The 25,127-nt window shown below is 36.5% G+C and overlaps 1 protein-coding gene across 1 annotated transcript; it reads right to left on the minus strand.

Moving 5' to 3' along the window:
• Positions 1–593: 593 nt before the first annotated feature.
• On the minus strand, positions 594–17,885 carry LOC114740221 (armadillo repeat-containing protein LFR). Its single transcript, XM_028928341.1, has 8 exons — positions 17,642–17,885; positions 15,196–15,365; positions 14,853–14,986; positions 14,467–14,723; positions 2,068–2,173; positions 1,849–1,987; positions 1,636–1,763; positions 594–1,126 (listed from the first exon to the last, which is right to left on the minus strand). Exons 1-8 carry the CDS (start codon positions 17,829–17,831, stop codon positions 871–873), a joined length of 1,380 nt encoding a protein of 459 aa, XP_028784174.1. The 5' UTR covers positions 17,832–17,885; the 3' UTR covers positions 594–870.
• Between the last annotated feature and the right edge of the window lie 7,242 nt (positions 17,886–25,127).

Consider the following 25,127-nt stretch of genomic DNA (forward strand, 5'->3'; position numbering starts at 1 on the left):
TTTCAACCTCTCCATGATTTTAGCTATAAATTTAATTTTACTTGGCTAGAGGAACTCAGATTCTCGTACTATTTTATTTTAATCTCCATGGATGATTCTGCAACAGTACTTGTTTTTGGGTGTTGGGCCCAAAAGAATCAGTCACCACTTTTCTTTTCACAAACCCAACAATTTCGTCTTTTTTCATGCTTTTCCTGTTAATGTAATTCTCCAAACAAGGTTCAAGCTGGATGGCAATGGACAAGTAACTGCAAGTTGGCCAAAGAGTGTCCAGTGACATTATAGCCAAGGGAGGGGAAGGTGTTATGGAGAGGTAAAAAGCAGGGAGAATGGTGAATAAGTAGATAAGCTTGTTGAACGAATGAAGAAGAGGGAAGAGCTGGGTCGGCTATGGCGGAAGGAGAAAGAGCATAGATGTTTCAAACTTGACTAACAGAAAACTTAACACTGTTAGCAGATTTAACTCTAGGGACTAATAGATTTAACATTATAAAATTAAAAAACCCAATTAAAAAAAAAAAGTATAAGGACCTGATTCAAAGCTGATAAAAACTATGAGGATCTTTAAATTAGTTTTCCCAAAAGAAAAATAGGACATGATAACTAATCTTGCAATAGTCATCAAAATCACCTATTTGACATACATCTTAAAAATTTAATAGTACATGACAATATAGGGTTCGTAATGACATAATTGTCCTCCTAAACAATTGTTTTTTTGGGGGGGGGGGGGAGCTCAGTGCTTAGGCACCTATTACACTCAGTGATGATTGATTTTATCCACAAAACACAGAAAAATTTTACATTTAGAAACTAAACATGTTAGAGAAGACAGCCATATCTCAGATCAACACTCGACATTGTTCAGAGTCACATGCCCCATATACCACGAGCTGATGCTATTTTGTTGCTTGGTCTAGATGTAAGTTCATACAGTATCCTTGCAAAAGTATCAGAGTATCTGCCATCTGTGAAAAGAACCTCTGCAAAAGCATTCTCATAGGCCAGTAACAAAGTTCTGTTTTGAGGCTCAGAAACTAGGCTCTCCAATATCATGGCAGATTTACGGCAAACTTCTGGAACAGGATGAGGTGTCTTTATCACTTTAAGCAACCGATCTATGGCCCTGCATTCGGAGATTCTTTATTAGTGTACACCACTGAATTGACGAATTCCTTTATGGCAGGTTAAAAACAGATTACATCTACATGTTTTATCTTTCCACAGAATCACAGATTCCTATCCTATGTTGAAATGGTGCGAAAAGTAACAGGAGAGAAGACCAGAGGAAAAACAGGAGGGAAAATAGATTTTCCCTTGTCTAGATAGCAAGAGAAAATAAGAAGGAAAGAAAAGTGGAGGAGAAAAATAGGCATGAAGCGTACATGTTTTCCCCCCAAAATTTTTCTGGCAGTAAGGGGAAAGATTTTGGAAAGAAAACATGTTTTTCAGAATTACAACTTCTCTCTCTGTTTTCACTTGATTATCCAAACATACAGATAGATAGTATATTCTCTCCGCTTTTCTGTTCCCAGTCCCACCACATTTTCTCTTTGCCCATTTTCTTCCTTCCACTTTGTCTCCTTATCCAAAACAAAGCATTAAGGAAAAACGAAAAGGGAAGAAAGAGATCACCATCTTTCACTTGCAATCTTCAACCTGCAGTCCATATTGACCTCAGCAAGGTTATAGAGTGCACCTACAGCAACTGCCTGTGCATCTAATGCTGGTTGGCTGATAAGATCGACTAAACGTTTGTGTATCTGCAGTGGTCAATAATTGTCCATTACATTTTGGTTGCACACAAGACATTAACATTATAGGTCTGCAAATTGAAGAATTTTTAACCTGCGGAAAGAAAGGAAGCAGGAACGGCTCATTGTCAGGATTGATGATCAAACGCCCAAGTAATTCGGCAGCAGCACAATGCCAGGCTTTGACTGTAGATTCCAACATCCCCATGATGGCTTGGACAGCACGTTTCTCTCTGTCAGAAATAATGATTTTATCAATCACAATTATGATAGCATGCAAAAAACAACTGTAAGAAGCGGTCAAATCACTTACGTTATTTTGATAAATGATGGCTTGGATGAGCTGAATATTCGAAGGTCTAATAGTGGGGCCAAGTTAACAATTGTCTCCAGCGCATTTGTGACAAGTTCTTCATCCTCTATCAACATCATGAAATAATTTGAAATTTATAAATAATTTATAATAGGCACCATTCAGAGGCATCAAAAGTGAAGTTTTAACATTAGTCCCCTGATATTCCAAGTTACCCTTTTTTCTATTTTATGTAGTTTCCTCTTTTTAAATCTGGACTGTTAAGCATCATAAAATCACAGAACTTTGGCACCCAACAAGCTGAAAAAAACTGTTAGAATCTAAGATTGATTACAACAGATTTCCTAGCCGTTAGAATCTTATCACTAATTCTGTGCTCTTTCCTTATTTGTAGACCTAGAATCATGGGCATTAGGCATAGATTGATTACCCATTATTATTTTCATTTAATATGATCGGATTTCATGCCCTTTGTAAGAAATCTGATCTCTATTTATGTACTCTAGCATTCAGTGGAATAATACACCGAAATATTCAGTGATTTCCGATAAAAACTAAAGACTTCTTTATCTTGCAGTCCTCAGCTTTTTTACTTTAGTGAAGTTATAAAGATAAATGGATTACAAGATTACAGTGTCTAGAATCACTTGCAATTGCAATAACAAACATACCTACCAGCTTAAAACTTAAAAGTAAAGAAACTTCTTCATATGTAGATACAGTCATCTATGAGTTATAGTTACAATTTAGTGATTGTTGACAATAATATTCAAGTGGTCGGGAATGCATGCCACCCTCAATTGATGCGATAATTTTCAAGACTGATGCAATAAATTCTTTCAGATTCATGGCAAGCCTAAAAGGTCCATTACATCCTAATAACCTGTTAGTTCCTGCTGTTTTTATGTGAATAATTCACTCTAATGTATTGTTTCATATGAGAAAGGTACAATTTATAGGGTCCGGATGCTTAATAGGGAGAGAACAATCCAGTTACAATCAATCAAAAATAAATTACAATAACTCAAAGATATTGCAGCATGAAATCAGTGATTTATTCTCTAACTAATATCATGGGTAATTAATGGAGAGAATCATGGGCTTTCTAACACTCCTCCTCAAGCTAGAGAGTAGATGTCAACCATTCCCAGTTTGCTTCGAAGCCCTTCAAACTTGACTCTAGCTAGGGGGTTTGGTCATGATGTCAGCAATCTGATCAGCTAAGCGCATGTTGCCCAAGTTAATAATGCCACCTTCTACCTTTTCTCTAATAAAGTGTCAATCAATGTCAACATGCTTTGTTCGGTCATAATACACCGGATTCTTGGTCATCTCAATATTGGCCTGGTTGTCACACAAGAGGTTTAATGGACCTTCATAGGGAATTCTTAACTCCTTTAAGAGTCTAATCACCCACATTCCTTCACATACCCCCAGAACTACAACTCTTAGTTCAGCTTCAGCACTGCTTCTTGAGACTATTGTCTCTTTCTTGCTTCGCCAAGTGACCAAATTTCCCCAAACATAAGTGCAATAACCTATGAAAGATCTCCTGTTATCCACAGCTCTCCCATGATCTGCATCAGTGTAGACCTCTATGTTTCTTGTACTTCCATTTTTAAAGAATATTCCTCTTCCCTGGTTGAGTTTGAGGTAGGTCAAAATTCTGTACATTGCTTCCATATGTTCCTCCGAAGGTTGGTGCATAAATTGGCTCACCACCCCAACTAAGAAGCAAATGCCAGGTTAGGTGTGAGTCAAGCAGATTAGTTTATCCACAAGTCTTCTATACCTCTTTGAGTCAATCAGTACCCTTTGTGGTTTAACTTCCAAATTACATGACTCTTCCATAGGAGTTTCATATGGTTTAGCTCCAAGTACCCCTATTTCATGGAGTAAATCAAGTGTGTATTTTCGTTGAGATACACTTGTACCCTTTTTGGATCTAGCAACCTCCATTCTGAGAAAGTACTTCATTTGCCCTAGATCTTTCACTTGAAATTCCCTAGCTAAGGCTTTCTTGAGTTGAGAGATAGAAATTTCATCATTCCTAGTTACGACTATATCATCCACATACACAATCAGAATTGTTACCTTTCCACCATTGTGTTTGATGAAAAGAGTGCGATCAGTTTGTCCTTGAACATACCCAGACCTTTTGATCGCTTTGGCAAACCTATCAAACCACGCTCACGGAGACTGTTTAAGGCCATATAACAACTTTTTCAGTTTGCAAACCAAGTTGGGCGGACATAATACATCATCTGGGACTTCCATGTATACTTCCTCCTCTAAGTCTCCATTTAGGAAGGCATTCTTTACATCTAATTGATATAACGACCAACCAATCAAGATTAGCAACTAAGGACAGGAGTACCTGGATGGTACTGAACTTTGCTACTGGAGCAAAGGTTTCTTGATATCAATCCCATAGGCTTGGGTGTACCCTTTTGCAACTAATCTCCCTTTGTATTTGTTGATGCTTCCGTCAAGATTGAATTTGGTAGTGAAGATCCACCTGCAACCAACTGCTTTCTTGCTCCTAGGGAGTGTGGTAATCTCCCACATTTTGTTCTCCTTTAAGGCTTTCAACTCTTCGTATGCTGCATGCTTCTAATTAGGATCTTTCATGGCTTGTTGAAATGCAACTGGAATTTTCACCTATGAAATATTCACCACAAAACTCTACAGTCTAACAGACAAGTTGCCAAAACAGACAAATCTTTGAATGAGATGCTAAGTACATGACCTTACCCCCTTTCTGAGTACAATTGGCCATCCTAGCTCTTCAGGATCTAACTCTGAATCATAATCATGTTGCTGCCTTAGAATGGAAAGAACTCGACTACTACTGTCTTCTTCAGCTGATTGAGAAGTTGAGTGCTCAATCACCCCTACATCAATTTCAACATTGGTTTCCATTGGGTGATTATTTGTGGGACTTTTGGGTTGTTCAGGTCTAGGAGTGTTTGAGGGACTTTGGCATTCTAGTTGAGTTGGAGGTTAAGGGCTTTGTGGCTCTACTTGTGGTACAAGTTCAAGGATTTCTTCTTGTGGGACAAAGGGGTCAAGGGGTGAATCGGTCTTAAGTTCAAGCTCAAGTGTAATTAGCCATTCTACTCTATAGTTCTCCCCTTGAATGGATAATTTGAGATAGTATGCATCATCCTCATAAAAAAACAGTATCTTTAGAGATTGCGAGTTTTCTAGTGATAGGACCATAACAGTTATAGCCTTTTGGGTCAAGGAATACCCGAGAAAAATACACTTTCTGCTCTAACACCCAGTCCCCCCCCCTATATTTATGAACAAAAACGACACACACAATGACCCAAACACCTTTTGCGTAATGGTATTAATGATTGGTAAGTTAGGGTAAGATTCAACGAGTTTTTGAATAAGAGTACTGAAACTAAGGACTTTGGAGGCCATTCAACTGATAAGATAGACTACGGTTAGCACACCATCACCCCAAAACAGACTTGGAACATTGCTCTCCATCATAATGGTTTGGGTTTCTTCTACAAGATGCCTATTCTTTCACTCGACAACTCCATTTTGTTGATGAATATAAACACAAGGTTTGGTGGTGAATTCCTTGTTGCTCAAGAAATTCTCTAAAGGCTCCACTCACATACTCTTTGGCATTATCACTCATCAACACTTCAATGGAAGTTTGGAATTGGATTTTTACAGAAGAGTGAAAATTTTTGAAAATTTGCAAGGCTTCAGACTTTTCTTTCATAAGGTAAACTCATTTAACCTGGGTATGATCATCTATGAATGTGATAAATCACTTAGTGCCTATTCGGGTTTTGGTTTTAGCTGGTCCCCAAATGTCAATATGGATCATTGAAAACAGGGTAGTGGGTTTGTAAGTTTGTTAAGGATAAGAAAGTCGAGTTTGTTTGGCAATTTGACAAGTTTCACATTGGAAAGGAGAAGAATTTTTATTGAATAAAGTTGAAAACACATGCTTTATGTAATCAAAAATGGGGTGGCTTAATCTTTGATGCCACAACATTACATCTTTATTCTGAGAATTGGGGCTAACTAAAGTTTTCCTTGCTCCTTTAGTCTACATCTCCTTTCCTTCAAATTAGTAGAGTCCATCCCATTCTTCAGCAGTCAAAATCTTCCTCCCCGAGGTCAAATCCTGAAAAACACTATCATCAAAGATCACCCTACATACTTGGCTTTTAGGCAATTTGCTTACATATATAAGATTGCAAGTGAGAGCAGGAACAAACAAGACATTGTGAATTTCAAAATCATCAGATAGGGCTACAGTGCCAACACCCTCAACCTTAGTATACAGTCCAGTTGCTACTTTAAGAGGTTTGAAGAGGGACTTGTTACCAGTCATGTGATCTGGAGCACCTAAGTCAACAATCCACATCTCATCACTAGTGACCATTGTATTAAGAACCATAATGGAATTACCTAACTGAATCAAGTTCACATTGGGAACAGATTTTGACTTCTTTTGTTTTTCAAGCATCTTACAAAGCATCTGAAGTTCTTCTCTGGTTAACCAATCTCCATCATCACCTTTTTCTTCAGAGGAGGTGTGATGGCTCTCTCCATCTTGCCATTGTTTCTATTTCTCTTGGGTTAGCCTTCCATGCCGTTTCCAGCATTCATTTCTAGTGTGACCTTTCTTGTTACAGTGATTGCACCACTTGTTCCCATTCTTCTCAAAGCCCTTTGATGTCTACAACCCCTTATGACCAACGCCAAGCCATTTGCTAGAGTTTGGTTACCTTGGGTGAGATGGCTCCGACTTTCTTCAAACTTAACCATACTGAAAACTTCAAATAAGGATGGAAGAGGTTTAAGACCCATAATTCTGCCTCTCACTTCTTCAAAAACATCATTCAAGCCTAGTAGAAATTCATATGCTTGTCCTTTCTCAACCAGCTGTCTATAGTAATTAGCACCATCAACATTCTTCCAAGGATGTACTTCAAAGAGATCCAGTTGTTGCCATATCTTCGTCAGAGTACTGTAGTATTATGTTACAATCAAGCTACCTTGCTTCATATCTTTAAGTTGCCTCCTCAGATCTAATAAGGCTGTAGGCTTTTCCAATGTAGAGTAAGTGCGCTTGGCAACATCCCAGATCTCCTTGGCTATGCTTGCAAGAAGGTATCCCTCACTAATTTCGAAAGTCATTGAGTTGCATAGCCAGGACATCACTTGATTATTTTCTACAAACTAGGTGTCAAAATTAGGATCATTATGTGGCGGTTGGGTAGCTTCTCCATAGATATACTTCTCCTTTTGCTTTCCATGCAAATACATCAGCACACTTTGAGACCATTGGAGGTAGTTGCTGCCATTAAGCTTGTGAGCCACCACCATGGTTTGATTTTCAGTGCCTGTGGTCAAATCTAATGCTGGGTCAGGGGTTTTAGAGGGTATTATAGTTGAAGAAGAAGTGCCTTGAGTATTTGAAGGTGTGTTAGACATAAGGGCCATCAGAATAGTGCCTTTGGTGACAGCAATATTTCAGATAGACCCAAAAAAGGGTGGAAATTCCAGTGGATTCATCTTCTAGACTCAATGGTGTCATTGTTTGGTTCTGACGACGACGCTTGCTGTTCACGTGTGGAGGCTGTGACAGCGCGTGAGCTTCACGCACTACTCCATTAGACATCGGCTTCCAGGAACTAGCCGATCAGTGGGTTCCGATGAGGGCTGGAGTGGCAGTGTCGTTCAATGCCCTTCTCTTGCTTCAAATCTAAAGGAAGCCTCTCTCTCTCTCTTCACCCCTCCTCACTCTCTCTCCCTCTCTGATTTACCGTCAGGTGTTTAGGACGGATTTCTGGGTTCAGATCAAACCCAAAGCTCTAATACCATGCTGTTTTTAGGTGAATAATTCACTCTAATGTATTATTTCACATGAGAAAGGTATAATTTATAGAGTCCGGATGTTTAATAAGGAGAGAACAATCCGATTACAATCAACCAGAAATAAATTACAATAACTCAGAGATATTGCAACATAAAATCATTGATTTATTCTCTAGCTAACACCATAGGTAATTAATGGAGAGAATCATGGGCTTTCTAACAGTTCCTACTTTCCTGGTAGTGCCACTTCTTACCAGTTAAGACAAAAATGACGATTTGCACTACACATAAGTTTCACACTCCTAGAAAAGAATCAATTACAACTTATAATAATTGTCCAGACTTAAAATCAAATGTATACACATGAAAATCATCAATAGATTAGGGCCTCTTCTAAGCTACTATAAAATACATCATGCAATATTGAGGTTTCAGGCATATGATTGCGAACCATATCCAAGCACGCTATGTGCCACTGGTGGAACATTAAAGATCCCCAAGCTTTCGAGAGGCTGGGGCCACTCCGTACATTCACTCACTAACAGATTGCTTAACACGTCAATAAACCCTCCTTTACTATATATCTATCATCCCATTCTCTCTCTCCTCCCTACACTTGCGCCATCAACCAGTGAACAGTTATAAGCCCATAACCCACCAATCAATTATACACATCACGTTCAATTTTATTCCACAAGGGTTTTAAGTCCCAAGCATTTGATCACCGCACAATTTCAGAGTTTCTAAAAATGTACAAGACTCCTAGTCCACATTCCATGGGCCCTTGGGTATTTTGGAGAATTATCTTATCACCCTGTCCAGAAACCCATATATTAGATCAACTTAGTATTCCTAGACAAATAGCTAAGCAATTAATAAGGCTTTTTTTATAATAGTTATTATAAATACAATTATAATTACAATTACTGCTATTATATTATATGTACCTTTCCAAAGTGCCTATAGTTTATCACAAGAAAGGCCTCCAGCAAACAAAAGAAGCTAACAACATAGTGCCAAATGCTCACGGCCGTTACTGATGTTTGACTGACACAATCAGTAATTTCGGTCAAACTCAACAAATATCCTACTTTAATCAGATACAGAACTGCAAATTCAATGCATCATGTTGTCTCTGAATTTGGTTTACATTTCAAAGATATCATAATCCATCACATTGATATTCATCTGACCAAGCCCAAATTAGAATGTCTAAAATTTTTAAACATTGCACCTCAACCAAAAAAATAAAATAAAATAAAAGCAGCTTGAACGATGAAGATATTAGTTGAAGCATGTTTACTTTGCTGAATACTTCATGCTCATATATCATTCCATATGATTGGGTTACAATATATAGAGTCCGGATGAGAGATAATATCCGGATACAATCAATCAGCCATAAATTACATATATTGCAATATCTCAATAAATCAGGAAATATATCTTCTAGCTAATATCATGGGCAATAAATGGAGAGAATCAAGGGAGATAATCAAGGGCTTTCTAACACTCCCCCTCAAGCTGGAGAGTAAATGTCAACCATTCCCAGCTTGCTTCGAAGCCCTTCAAACTTGACTCTGGCTAAAGGTTTGGTCATGACGTCAGCAATCTGATCAGTTGAGCGCACATAGCTCAGGTTAATTGTGCCATCTTCAACCTTTTCTTTGATGAAGTGTCGATCAATGTCAACATGCTTTGTTCGGTCATGATACACAGGATTCTTGGTCATTTCAATGCTGGCTTGGTTGTCACACCAGAGGTTCATAGGTCCTTCATAGGAAATTCTCAATTCCTTCAGAAGTCTGATCACCCACATTCCTTCACATACCCCCAGGGCTACAGCTCTTAGCTCAGCTTCAGCACTACTCCTTGAGACTACTGTCTGTTTCTTGCTTCGCCAAGTGACTAGGTTTCCCCAAACATAAGTGCAGTATCCTGTGACAGATCTTCTGTTATCCACAGCTCTCCCATGATCTGCATCAGTGTAGACCTCTATGTTCCTTGTACTCCCCTTTTTAAAGAATATTCCTCTTCCAGGATTGAGTTTGAGGTAGGTCAGGATTCTGTATACTGCTTCCATATGTTCTTCCTGGGGTTGATGCATAAATTGGCTTACTACTCCAACAGCATAGCTAATGTCAGGCCTTGTATGAGTCAAGTAGATCAGTTTACCTACAAGTCTTCTGTACCTTTCTGAGTTGACTGGTACCCCGTCTGGTTTCACTTCCAGATTACATGATTCTTCCATAGGCGTCTCACTAGGTTTAGCCCCAAGTATTCCTGTTTCGTGGAGCAAATCAAGTGTGTACTTTCGTTGAGACACACTTATACCCTTTTTGGATCTTGCAACCTCCATTCCAAGAAAGTACTTCATTTGTCCTAGGTCCTTCACTTGGAATTCCCTAGCTAGAGCTTTCTTGAGTTGGGAGATAGAAACTTCATCACTGCCAGTTATGACTATATCATCCACATACACAATTAGGATCGTTACCTTTCCATTACTGTGTTTAACGAAGAGAGTGTGATCAGCTTGTCCTTGGACGTAGCCAAACCTTTTGATTGCCTTGGCAAACCTATCGAACCACGCTCGTGGAGACTGTTTCAGGCCATATAGTGATTTCTTCAGTTTGCAAACTGAGTTGGGTGGAGCTATTACTCCATCTGGGATTTCCATGTACACTTCCTCCTCCAAATCTCCATTTAGGAAAGCATTCTTCACATCTAGTTGATGTAGAGACCAATCAAGGTTAGCAGCTAGAGACAGGAGTACCTGGATGGTGTTGAACTTTGCCACAGGAGCAAACGTTTCCTGATAATCAATCCCATAAGTCTGGGTGTACCCTTTTGCAACTAATCTTCCTTTGTACTTGTTGATACTTCCATCAGGATTGAATTTAGGGGTGAAGATCCACCTGCAACCCACTGCTTTCTTGCCCTTAGGAAGTGTGGTAATATCCCACGTGTTATTTTCCTTTAAGGCTCTCAACTCCTCATATGCGGCACGTTTCCAATTAAGATCTTTCATAGCCTGTTGAAATGTTTCTGGAATCTTCACCTGTGAGCTATTCACCACAAAGGTTTGCATTCTAGCAGATAAATTGCCATAGGAGACAAATTTTTGAATAGGATGCTGAGTACATGATCTTACCCCCTTTCTAAGTGCAATGGGCCACCCTAGCTCTTCAGGATCCAACTCTGGATTGGAATCATGTTGCTGCCTTGGAATGGAAGGAACCCTACTACTACTATCCTGCTCACCTGATTGAGGACTTGAACGCTCTGTCACCCCTGCATCAATTTCAGCATTTGTTTCCATTGGGTGAGTCGGGTGAGGAGTGTTTGTGGGGTTTTGGTGCTCTAGTGGAGGTGTAGGACTAGGGGTTTTTGGTTCCGGTTCAGGGACAATGATTTCTTCTTGTGGTATGGCAGGTTCAAGAGGGGTGGTAAGATGTGTGTTGGGATTGGTTGTAGGTTCAGGTGTAATTAGCCATTCTACTCCATAGTGCTCCCCCTGAATGGGTAATTTGGGATAATAAGCATCATCCTCATAAAAAACTGTGTCTTTGGAGATTATGAGTTTTCTGGTAGTGGGACAATAACACTTATATCCCTTTTTGGTGGAGGAATACCCTAGGAAAATACATTTTTCTGCTCTAGCATCAAGTTTGCCCCCATCATGTTTATGAACAAAGACGACACACCCAAAGACCTTTTGAGGGATGGTATTGATGATAGGTGAGGTGGGGTAGGTCTCGAGGAGTTTTTGAATGGGGGTAGTGAAATGGAGAATTTTTGAGGTCATTCGATTGATGAGATAAGCAGCGGTTAGCACAGCATCTCCCCAAAACAGACTTGGAACATTTCTTTCCATCATAATAGCTCGGGTTACTTCTAGAAGATGCCTATTTTTCCGCTCAGCAACTCCATTTTGTTGAGGAGTATAGACACATGAGGTTTGGTGATGGATTCCTTCCTGCTCAAGAAATTCCCTAAAGGCTCCACTCACATACTCTTTGGCATTGTCACTTCTTAGAACTTTGATGGGAGTTTGGAATTGGGTTCTCACAAAAGAGTGAAAGTTTTTGAAAATTTGTAAAGCTTCGGATTTTTCTTTCATAAGGTAAACCCATGTGACCCGGGTGTGATCATCGATGAATGTAATAAACCACTTTGTGCCTGTTCGGGTGTTGATTTTGGCTGGTCCCCAAATGTCAGTATGAATCAATGTAAACGGGGCAGTAGGTTTGTAAGTATGTTTGGGATAAGAGGCGCGAGTTTGTTTGGCAATTTGACACGTTTCACATTGGAAAGGAAAAGAATTTTTATTGAATAAAGTTGGAAACACATGCTTCATATAATCAAAGCTGGGGTGGCCTAATCTTTGATGCCACAACATTACATTTTTATTCTGAGAATTAGAGCTAACCATAGCTTTCTTGGCTCCTGCAGTCTTCATATCTTTTCCTTCAAAGTAGTAGAGTCCATCCCATTCTTTAGCAGTCAAAATCTTCCTCCCCGAGGTCGAATCCTGAAAAACACACTTAACATCATCAAAGATTACCCGACATACTTGTCCTTTAGTCAATTTGCTCACAGATATAAGGTTGCAGGTAAGAGCAGGAACAAACAAAACATTATGGATTTCCAGATCATCAGATAGGGCCACAATGCCAACACCCTCAACTTTAGTATATAGTCCAGTTGCTACTTTTACCCTAAGGTTCTCATGGCAATATTTGAGAGTTTTGAAGAGGGACTTATTACCAGTCATGTGGTCTGTAGCACCGGAGTCAACAATCCAGGTTTCATCACTAGTTACCATTGCATTAAGGGCTATAATAGAATTACCTGACTGAATCAAGTTCACGTTGGGAACTGATTTTGATTTGTTTTGTTTTTCAAGTATCTTACGAAGCATTTGAAGCTCTTCTCTGGTCAACTGGTCTCCCTCATCACCTTTTTCTTCAGAGGAGGTGTGGTGGCTTTTTCTATCTTCCCGTTGTTTCTGCTTCCCTTGGGTTGGTTTCCCATGTAGTTTCCAACATTCGTCTCTGGTGTGGCCTTTCTTGTTACAGTGATTGCACCACTTGTTCCCTTTCTTCTCAGATCCCTCGAATGTTGGGGACCTCCTCATGACTAATGCTGAGCCATCTACTGGGGTTTGGTTACCCTGAGTGAGGTGTCTCCGGCTTTCTTCAAACTTGACCATACTGAAGACTTCAAATAGGGAGGGAAGCGGTTTTAGACCCATAATTCTGCCTCTTACTTCTTCAAAGACATCATTCAAACCCAATAGGAAGTCATAGGTTCGTCCTTTTTCCACCAGTGTCTGTAGTAATTAGCATCATCCATGTCCTTCCAAGGATGAACTTCAAAGAGATCCAACTGCTGCCATATCTTCGTTAAAGTGCTGTAATATTGTGTTACAGTTAAGTTTCCTTGCTTCAGATCTTTGAGCTGCCTCCTTAGATCCAATAGGGCTGCAGTGTTGTCTAGTGTGGAGTAAGTCCTCTTAGCAGCGTCCCAGATTTCCTTAGCTGTGCTTGCCAAGAGGTATCCTTCACTGATTTCAAGAGTCATTGAGTTGCACAGCCAAGACATCACCTGATTATTTTCAGCAAACCAGGTGTCAAATTTGGGATCATTATGTGAAGGTTGTTTTGCCTCTCCATTGATATATTTCTCCTTACGCTTCCCACGTAGATACATTAATACACTTTGAGACCATTGGAGATAGTTGCTACCATTAAGTTTGTGAGCCACCACCATAGCTTGATGTTCAGAGGTTAGGGATGGTTCTGGATCAGAGGCTTGAGAGGTGACTAAAGGTGAAGAAGGAGTGCTTTGAGTATTTGAGGATGTACCGGACATAAGGGCCATTGGAATATTACGAACGGACCCAAAAAGGGGTGGGAATTCTGAAGGGTTCATTTTCTGGATCTCTGGGAGGCACTGTTGGTTTCCGGCGGCGGCGCGTGCAATTCACGCGCAGAGGCAGTGGCGGCGCGTGGGCTTCACGCGCGGAGCTTGTGACGGCGCGTGGGCTTCACGCGCAGCTCCGTTCGGCGTCGTCTTCAAGGGATGCGCCGATCTGAGGGCGCCGGTGAGGACTGGAGGGGCGGTGTCGTCCACGGTCTGCTCCTGGCTTCAGATCTGGGACGCCTCACTCTCTCTCTCTCTCCTCGCGTTCTCTCTCTCTCTCTCTCACGGCAGCGACGCACGAAGTTTTCTGGGTTCAGGAGGAACCCTACGCTCTGATACCATGTTTACTTTGCTGAATATTCATGCTCATATCATTCCATATGATTGGGTTACAATATATAGAGTCCGGATGAGAGATAATATCCGGATACAATCAATCAGCCATAAATTACATATATTGCAATATCTCAATAAATCAGGAAATATATCTTCTAGCTAATATCATGGGCAATAAATGGAGAGAATCAAGGGAGATAATCAGGGGCTTTCTAACAAGCATAATAGTGTTATTGAAAAATCAAACAAGCAGCTAAGCTTCAATAAGAAAAACATGCTCACCTATTATGTAATCTTCTATGCACTGGAAAACCGATTCCAAACAATGCCGATGTTGAGCCATGATAACTTCATTATCTGGCATAAAAGAGAAGTTCCTGACGATATTTGAAGCAGCAACAGCACACTGTTGTTTTTCTGCTCTCCCTTCATCATCTAAATTAAACAGAGAGTCTTCATCAAACCACAACTCTGAAAGACGAGACTTTGTCAAGCCATTCTGCTGTCTGGATTCTGTACCAGTAGGACCTGATGCTTGGCTGCATTAACAGAACGATCCTGTATTCAGATTAATTTTCTTTTCTTTTTCTGCCCCACGAAGAGCATATTATAAAATGAAAAACAGGGAACTAAAGCCCAATAAGACATAACAGCACAAAAACGATTACCCTTGTGTACCATTTGAACCCGGTGCCTCATACTGATTCCCAAATCCAGTTACAATTGAATTTGCACCTAATGATCTGACTCTTCGTGTCTTCATTAGTTCCTTCGGAAGTGCAATGTCACGCCAATCATCTATCTGTTTCAATATATGACAAGAAAATGAACCAGCATTTTTCATAGAATAAATATAAAGGTATGGCAACCACGAAAACAAATATAGGAAGTTCAATAAGTTTTCCTTTTTACCAAAAAAAAAATGTCTTCAAACAGTTTTATGAAACAAAAAACCAATACAAGCACTAGAATATTTTTTAAAGGGGGGAAAAAAAGACTGGTAGCACATACAACTTGGAGAAGTGCATCAAGCAAGCCAGGAATTTTTGCAAGGGGAGTTGCATCTTTGCGCATATCATCCTTCTCTTTGAAAGAGAGCAGTGTAAGAGTATTCAATGCCCAGGTCAGCTCACTCTTCAGACCACTTTGAAGAGCCAGAACAATTCTTTTATTGTTTTGGTCTAAAAAGGGAGAAATAAAATGACGAGAAACAACATAAGTTAATGCAATAGCTTCCAAAAACTAGCAAAAGGATCTTATCAATGAACAACCTTTGAGAAATAACTAAGCATCTACAAATGTGGAATCAGAGTAATCCTGCACTTGAATCGCTGTAATTAAACAGTATTTTTTTAAAAATTTCTACAATGAATACATAAAAAATATTACTTCCAATTTTTTTACTGTTTTCTCTAACCGTCTTTTTCCAAAAAGGAGAAGGAAAAAAAAAGAAAAAACAAAGAAAAGTAGTCCTCTTCTTTCTTAGTGGCTCATTAAGGAGTTGATCAACCACTTGCTTGTTAAAATAGAACGCCTAAATTGACCTCCTCATTCTTTATGTATAGGTTTCATCAATATAGAGAGATTCCTTTGTATCAAATTCTTGCCCATTTATATCAATCATCCTCTTATCAATAAATTCCAGACCAATTAATTGTCAAGCAACTTCACAAAAGTTAAAGGAAAATAACAATCATGTTTGCTTTTTGATCAGATAAAAGAACAAAAAATATATGAATATATAAAATGTTAAAAAATTCCACTTAATATAGAGGGCAGATACAAGTCATACAGTGTTAGAAGGGAGGAAAAAGGAAAAAGTAGGATTAGATGATTTATGAATTGCAGGATGAGATTCAGATATGACTAGTTGACCTCTGTTCTATACAACGGAGCGTTGAACATGCAACCACAGAGACACATCATTTACAAACCTAACAAAAGCATAAGCAATTACATGTTTTTAGAATTATGTCATCATATAAAAGAGACACGGGTTTCTTGAAACCTTGCACATCAACAAATGTCAACATCCTATCGGGATAGGTGTTAATCAAGAGAATACTACTCTTCCAATGGCCATAACTTTGTTCTTCAAAAAGAAGCTAACTTGAATTAAAGGATTTGTAACACGTTCCAAAATACAAGAGAAAAATACACATATTCATTCTACTTCCTTTCTCGCCCTGCTGCTGAATTTACATGTACTGCAATAGTGAGTTCATAGCTGGAAGACAATATGGTGGTAGCAGATGGCGTGTCAGAATCCACAGGTAATGTTCTATTGCAAGTACAGTCCTCCACTTTTTCTGCTAAAATAATGAGATAAAAGGGCAATTGCTGAGTGCCTCATGATTTTCTGGCCCTGTTTATTAACCTGAAGTTCTTAACAACCTACCAACATTTCATATGAAAGAATGATTCTTGAGTGCCTTAATATTGCCTTAATATTTTCTAGCCCTATTTACTAACCTGAACTTTCTAATTTCTTCACCGCCTATCAGCAGTTCATAACCTTGTATGACGCTGCCTGCTCAGATCGATGCCAAAAATAACTTCTAAGAGCTTCTGTGAGCAATTTGATTTAGATTGTTTAGGACAATGCTTAGGCTCCTAATTCTTTCAACATTGGCATATATTGATTTTAAGGTTTCAAAGTTGATTTTCATGTCAACACAGTTAAATTTGGGTCATTATTGATTTATAATGAGTTAGGTTTTAAATATAGGCTTATTTTTTCACGTACACTATTTATTTTGTTAGTTCATTGTTGCCATTCTGAATTATATGAAACATATTTGATATTTTGCATGCGTATGCACCTCATATGTAGTGAGCACAACACTACGCACTTCAGCACTAAGAGCCGTTGTGCTAAAAGCGCATTAAATATGCACACTATAGACAATCACGCCTTCCAGCATCTTAAGCTTTTAGTCAGTTTATGAAATTGCCCCAAATATGCTTTATACATAGGTTTGCTAATGAAAACATAGCATAATTTACTTGAAACTTGAAATTGCAAATCTAATTTTTGTCCTAAGGCAAATTAAAGAGGCATCAGATCACAAAAGTTAACTCATGAGGTAAAAAAGCGCCCAAGTTCTGATAAGTAGAATTGCACACAACGAAATAGGGTCATAGAATATAACACAGCCGAATTTTCCATAACTAAATCCAAAAATTTGCCAAACACAATTTCTTTAATGAATGCAGAAATTTATGCCCTTTGTTCTATAAATACTAAAGCAACGCTCAGTAAGTAGTATGGATATATATAAGCTAAAATAAAGCCCTTTTTTTTTACCTAGCAAGAAACTACCGTTTTTGTTCTGTTCATAAATCTTACAATCTAGAAAGAAACTACCTAAACCCACTTTTTTAACGGTATCGAATAGGGTTGGAACGAGAACAAACACACTAATGAGGAAAGAGATATACAATTTAGCAAACTCACCGGCGAAGGAGCTATGGACGTGGAGGGATGGACCGAGCATAGTGGACGGCGCAGCCGAATCGGCAGCGGCGGCAGCTGCAGCTGCGGCGGCACTGGTGCTGCTGCTACCAAAAGGGCGGCCTCTTTTCGCAGGCGGCGCCGACGAGCTGCCGCCAGCTCCACCTGACTTGCTCTGATCTCTCTTCTGCATGGCTCCCTCCCCCAGTCGCTCGCCCTCTCACCCTCTGGCGGTTCTGCGATGGCGAGTTTTTATTTTTATTGTTTATTTTTTATGGTCCATTGCTTCGTCACGTTTTTTGTTTTTTGGGTACTGTGCTTCGTCCCGTTTTTTTTTTTTTTTGACCAGCGTGCTTCGTCCCGTTTAAACTTTAAAGTTTCTGCTACTTTTTCTGTTTTTGGTAAAATAGGCAAATTGGGTTACGTTTTAAATCGTGCCCTGATTTTGATGACCTTCAGGCCCAAATAGCTTTTTAAAAATTTCTTGCGCCTGAGGCCCAGTTAGGTTTGACATGCATTTTGACATCAAATTAGTTCCCACCATGGTACCGAAAAGAAATTAGCTTCCAATAACTAATTGAGGCTAGATCTGGTAAAGAAGTTAGTTACTCATGACATAGTAAAAGAAATATTCATATTTAGTGTGTGAAAGCTTATTGGAATTGGATTTCTTATTATTTTCTAGCTCTATTGATTTGATTCAAAAGCGTATATAAATACCCATGGTTCATGGTTTCCGCTGTAAGGACTACATCCTCTCATCTGGGAAAAAAAAAAAAGGTCCAATTCCTTGGTGCAGCACTTAGAGAGATTTCTTAAAATAAGGGTTCAATTTCTTATTGTGACACTCAGGCTCTACTCTTGATTTGAGTTGAACCCGAGCCCCTACTTAAAATTTTTGTAAACAAAATGGATTTGCATCCATAATTTTAGAAAACACCCGTGTATAGGGAAAATAGATAAATAAACCTGCATATTTCTAGTTCTTTAGAAAATCTTGGCTAAGAAAAACAATTCTCCAACTTTTTTCTGTTTATTATGGATTATTGAAATCATTAATTATACCAAATTATTTTTCCAACTAGACCAGTACAAGTTTCTATAATTAATCAGAACCAAATCATCACACACATAAGCACAAAATTTTAAAAAAAACTTACCAGAAGACAAAATAAAAACACAAACAACAAAACTAGTTTGATCGACATGTAACAAATTCACTTGTCAGCTAGTTATTGGAATTTTTCAGGTTGGACACAGAGCTAATTGTTTATTTCACCAAACAAAATTATTACTTCCTTTCTGAGCTTGATAGAAGAGTTAATTGGCTAATTTAAATAAATTAAAAAAATTTGTTAAGTTAGTTATTTGCAATAAATACATTTTATCTTTCTTAGAATATCCTTGCTGATTATGTGTATTAGCTAAAACTACTATTTCATGAAACATTTAATATGTGCAACTATTATAATGACTACTTTAAATAAATAAATAAATATGAAAAACAAAATATATTAAGGTTTTATACGTAAAATCAAATGGAATGCTGCACTTTTATACTAAGGATAGAAGGTGTAGTATTTTTTTTATTCTGTATATATATTCTTCACCTTTCCAGGTTCACGATTATGTACATATATGCGGCATTCATTTAAAATTAAATTTAAAAAATTTATATCAGCACAAAATATCTAAAATGCATCGAGTCACCTCAGGATTTATGCAGACATATAAGGGCCATTTAATTTTCTGCTACAATAACAATTGTGAGATAAATAAAGATTGGGTGAAAAAAATTGATATCAATATCAATCATCATCATCAATCAAATGAATCAATACAATGAAAAAATACACTTAATTTACAAGTTATATACAAATGATGATGTGGTTTATATATTGGTAAGTTGCATAAATTTTCAGTTATTTAGAGGAAAAAATTATGGAGAGTATCCTCCTTTTAACTCTGACCCAAGTTTTTACTCTTTTTTTTTTCTGAAATTATTTGTAAAATATTTAACAATTGTGACCAAGAAAAGCACTAGTGGCGGTGCATAGTGGATCCATCACGAACGTGGGATCACGTGACTGGCACTCCCACCAAGGAAATAAACGGTCGTAGGGTAATAACTCTCTCTCCAATCTGTCGTTTACTATATGGCCCACCCCACCGCCCACGCCAGTTGCTCTGCCCATTCTAAGGCCTTCCCTCAGCCGTTCATGCCTGCTTAGGATCTCCTGTTCTTTTTCAAAAGATCTTTTTGATTAAATTATGTGATTTAAAAAATAATTAAAATTAGTTAAAAATAACAAGAATTAAATCTTTGAGGCCTCAAGTTTGTTCTCATTTTAGTTTTGATGTTTCAAATTTGTTCTCACTTTGATTTTAGTCCATCAAATTTCAAACTATAAATTTTGATCCCTCAAAAAGTAAGATAGTCCAAATTTTTATTATACTACCTCCGGTCCTTAATATAAGACCTTGTTTGACTTTTATTTTGATCCTAAATATAAGATTCCAATCCACTTTATCTTTTATGTTTATGCATTTTTTTCAAGATGGTCCTTCTAATAATAATAGTTCTAACCAGTACACTTAATTAGTAAAGATATTTTAGGAAAAGCAACACATATTTATTACAAATAACTAACTTAACTTCTTTCTTTAATATCTTGAAATTAGTCAACTAGCTCTTATAAATAAGACCGGAGGTAGTATTATAGGAACCAGTGTTATAAACGAATGAAAAAAAAATTGATGGACTAAAACTTATTGTGTGAAACCTAAGATACTAAAACTAAAATAAAGAAAAACTTGAAGGACTAAAAATTGTATTGACTCAAATAACAAATATCTAAAAATTGAATATTATTTTTTAAGTATTTTCTTATTTAGTAAGAAAGCAAATAAGAGAGAAATATTACTAATGTAAAAGATGAGAGAGAATGCAGTATATGAGAAAAAGAATGATGAGAGATAATACAAAATTAATTAAGAGTAAAATTAACAAAATTGCATTTAATATTCAGACACTCCCAAACAAATCTTATAAAAAAGATCAAAAGCAATTTAAATTTTCAGATTTTATTAAAAGGACTGCAGGTGTAGTTTATCTAATTTATTCTAAATAATTTTAGGGTGTATATAAATAATTATGAGAGAAAAACTTTACCTTCTAAAACTTAAAAAAAATGCTCTTTTTTTTTTTGTGCAAACCAGGCAAACAGAAGGAAATTCTTCGTAAAAGTTACGCAAAAGTTCTTGGCCAGAGCTCTATTTTTTTTTATTTTAATATCATTAATTTAGTTTAATATATTTTGTTGTAAAAAAATTATTACTATTTTTTAAAAATTGGCCTTCCAGTTAAAATTAACTAATCTTAAATATCTCTTTCTTTCGTATACTATCACTCTACAATACATGTAATAAGAGGAGCAACCGCAACAATAACAAGTATTATTCTACTAAGTAGGGTCGACTACATGAATTACACGACACTAATGTACTCTATCAATAACCAAGTTCTTAGATATGTTGTTAACCAGGAAGTCCTGTTTAATGACCTCGTTGAGTATTCTTCTCAGCCTTCCTCTATCCTTTTTTATAGGATTCCAAACTGTCTAATCTACCCTTCTTACCAGGGCCTCTAGTGGCCTTCTTTGCACATGCCCGAACCACCTCAAGCGATATTTAACAATTTTCTCTTCGATCAGTGACACACCTACAATTGCTCAGATAATTTCATTTCGAACCTTAGCTTTTCTTGTACCACCACATATCCATCTCAACATCCTCATTTCTGCTATCCTAACTTTATGCTCTTGTTTCCCCTTTAACGCCTAACATTCACTATCATACAACATAGCTGGTCTTATAGCAATCTAATAAAAATTTTTCTTAAACTTCTCAGGTACCTTCTTATCACAAATAATTCCGGTAGCCTTCCTCCACTTTAACCGACCAGCTCGTATTCTATGCGAAACATCGCCATCAATTTCACCATCTTCATGTATAATAGATCATAGATATTTAAACTTTGACATTTGAGGAATAATTTGATCTCCCATCTTCATCTTGAAATCACCATTGTCTTGCCTCCTCCCAAAATTACAATGCATATATTCCATCTTATTCCTACTTAAACGAAAACTTCTAGACTTCAAGGTCCTTTACCATAACTCCAATCTAGAGTTAATCTCTTCTTTTGATTCAGCCATGAGGATTGTCATCCACGAAAAGCATGCACTTACGGATTTTTTCTTGAATAAGCTCAATTAGAACGTCTAGAACAATATTAAACAAGTAAGGACTCAAAGAAGATCCCTGATGTGGGCCAATCTTAATGGGAAAGTCCTTTGTCTCACCTCTAGACGTTCTTACACTTGTAGTTACCCCCTCATGCATATTTTGTATAGTTTTGATATAATCAACCTGTACACCTTTCTTTTCCAAAACATTTCAAAGTACTTCTCTTGGCACACAACCATGAGTTCTTTCTAAGTCAATAAAAACCATATGTAAATCACTTACTTTACTCCTGTATCTTTTTATTAATCCCCTTAATAAATAAATTACTTTAGTTGTGGATCTTCCCGGTATAAATCCAAATTAGTTCTCTGAAATAGGTCTCCAACCCCAGCTTATGTTCAATCACTTTTTCTCACATTTAATAAGAGCATTTATGAAAAATAAAAATTTAACACCATCAACCTTTTATAAAGTGTCTTATATTCGCAACAATGAAAAACATTTAAATATAATGGAATGCATTTATGATGCATTATTTATAAGTTGAGAAGAATGTAACTTACCTTAAATTATATATTCTTTTACTGAATTAGCAATTTTTGCAAAATCCGTAGCGATTGAACTCATACATTTAAAATTATTAATTAGAGAGAGTAAATAACGAATCCACTGCTGAGAAACACTTAGATGAATTTTAGGACAATATGAATTATTAATTGGAGATGATTATAATAGCATTAAAATAAGGGCAAACAGTTAAACATTCCTTAAAGCTAATTAATACTACCTCCAGTTCTAATTATAAGAGCTAGTTGACTAATTTGAGGAGATTAAGGAAGGAAGTTAAGTTAGTTATTTGTAATAAATATGTGTTGTCTTTCCTAAAATATCCTTACTAATCTAGTGTATTGGTTAGAACTACCATTATTAAAAGAATTATCTTGAAAAAAAATACATAAATATTATAGACAAAGTATATTAGAATCTTATATTTAAGATTAAAATAAAAGTCAAATAAAGTCTTATATTAAAGATCGGAGGTAGTATTACACAACATGGAGGCAAAGCAATCGCCAATACAAGTTAAGTGCGGTTGAAAACTTGCTAATGGATAACTAACTGGTTGGTTAAAAACTCTTATTAACTAACTAACGTAAATTGAATATGGGCGCATGGCTATATTCCAACACCCGCTCTGATTATCCAGCTCATATGGAATTTTGGAAAACATAGCATCCACATGCCACAAAATTTATTTACTCCCTCCTACTTTATCAGGTCTAAAAAGATAAAGGACATATACAAAAAAATTTTGATTAATATACTCTTATTTATGGATGGAGAATGAGAGAATGCGGGAAAAATTAATACAATAAGACTAACTAATAATTAATTAGAAAAATTTAAAAAAATAGTGCTAAAATTTTCAAGTAAAACAATAGTGCTTTTTTACAAGTAAAAGCAGATTAAATTTTGAAGAATAAGTTAGTAGAATAATAATTATACATGTTAATATTTTCATGACCAAAAAGAGGGGAAAATATGATCATTTTAAGGAGGAAAAGTGGGACCTCTTTAACAGCTGTGAATCACCATTGATCAAGTTGATGTTTGTCCAGAGGGATTAGGTAGTTAGGCTGAGAGACCTCATGATTTGATGAGTTTTATATTTCACTCAATACAACAATTGTCCAATTCCCTTTTTCATTATCATCAGTCTTGGTAAATTTCATTTTCAATCTCACAGCTCCATTATGTGTAAATCTCGTCATGTATCTCTGCAGTAGCATAAACAATTCTTACTATGAAAAGTGTTTTTAAAAAATATTTTTTTATAAATCAAAATAAATTTCTCTATATATTTATTTTATTTATTATAAAAGTACTTTTAAAACTATGATCCATCCAAACACCTCATAAGTAGACTTAGGAACATGGATGGTACGATATTATTGTGTTTGACCAGTAATTAAATATTTGAATAAATTATTAATCAAAATGTCAAATTCAGCAGCTTAATTAAACGTTCTCTTCAATCTTTCGTTTACGTCTTTTAAGAGGAGTTGATTTGATTTACTCATCTCCCTGTTGCCAACCCTTTTTTTCATGTTCATATTACCTTAAACAAATTATTATCATCTTTTAATATAAAAAAAATTACCACGCTAGTTGTTTTTTGGGTATATATTCATTACCAATATTGTCTTTTCTTACATGACTCATGTTAGCAAAAGATTTGATAGAGATTTACATTGGTTACAAGGACTTAACACAATCCTTCTCCTTTATTCGAGTTTAGTTTTAAACCTGCTATGAAATATGTGTGGGGTTTTATCATATATCTTTATAATTTTTTAAAAATATTTTTGAAGTCAAGTTTGTTATAATTTGTTCCAAAGGTTATATTTAATTACCTCATAAATATTACCAAAAAAAAGTTGTTAGAGGTAGTTTAGTTATTCTTCAAATTGCCCCAAATCAAAGGATTATCTTTTACTATAAAGTTTTGTGGCCAAAACTACCAACATAACTACTTCAATTATCCTTAATTTATCTCTTATTGATTAATGAGGAGTATTACAAACAAATTATTAAAAAATTTATTACATTATATTGTACTACCTCTGGTCCTAATTATAAGACATAGTTGACTAATTTGAGGAGATTAAGGAAAGAAGTTGAGTTAGTTATTTGTAATAAATAGGTGTTGTCTTTCCTAAAATATCCTTACTAATCAACTATATTGGCTAGAACTACAATTATTAGAAAGACTACCTTAGAAAAAATGTATAAATATGAGAAATAAAGTAGATTGGGATCTTATATTTAGGATTAAAATAAAAGTCAAATAGAGTCTTATATTAAGGATTGGAGGCAGTATGTTTTACATTATGAATTGACTTTTTCACTCAATAACTTGTATTTAAGGCGCTGTGAATCTCTTATTTCAATAGCACTCCACTTTTTTTTTTTAATGGAGGTAGCCGTGAGTCCTATACCCTAGAGTGACAAAAATGATGTGTCTATGGGTCCTTTTTTTTATAGGAGAGAATTAAATTATGAATATAAAAAAGAGAGAATTACTATGAAATCTAATAACAAGTAATAAGTTATCATTTTTTATACTAAAATTTATCATCAAGATTTTTTAATAATTATATTCTTTTCTTAAGGCTTTCTAGCAGTTCTCATAGACAGCTGTACCTTTAAAACTAGAGGTAGTAATAACCAATAGCATATA

This window comes from Neltuma alba, unplaced genomic scaffold (assembly GCF_004799145.2).
Source record: "Neltuma alba isolate B1F8T4 unplaced genomic scaffold, ASM479914v2 tig00003082_pilon, whole genome shotgun sequence".
Taxonomy (NCBI): domain Eukaryota; kingdom Viridiplantae; phylum Streptophyta; class Magnoliopsida; order Fabales; family Fabaceae; genus Neltuma; species Neltuma alba.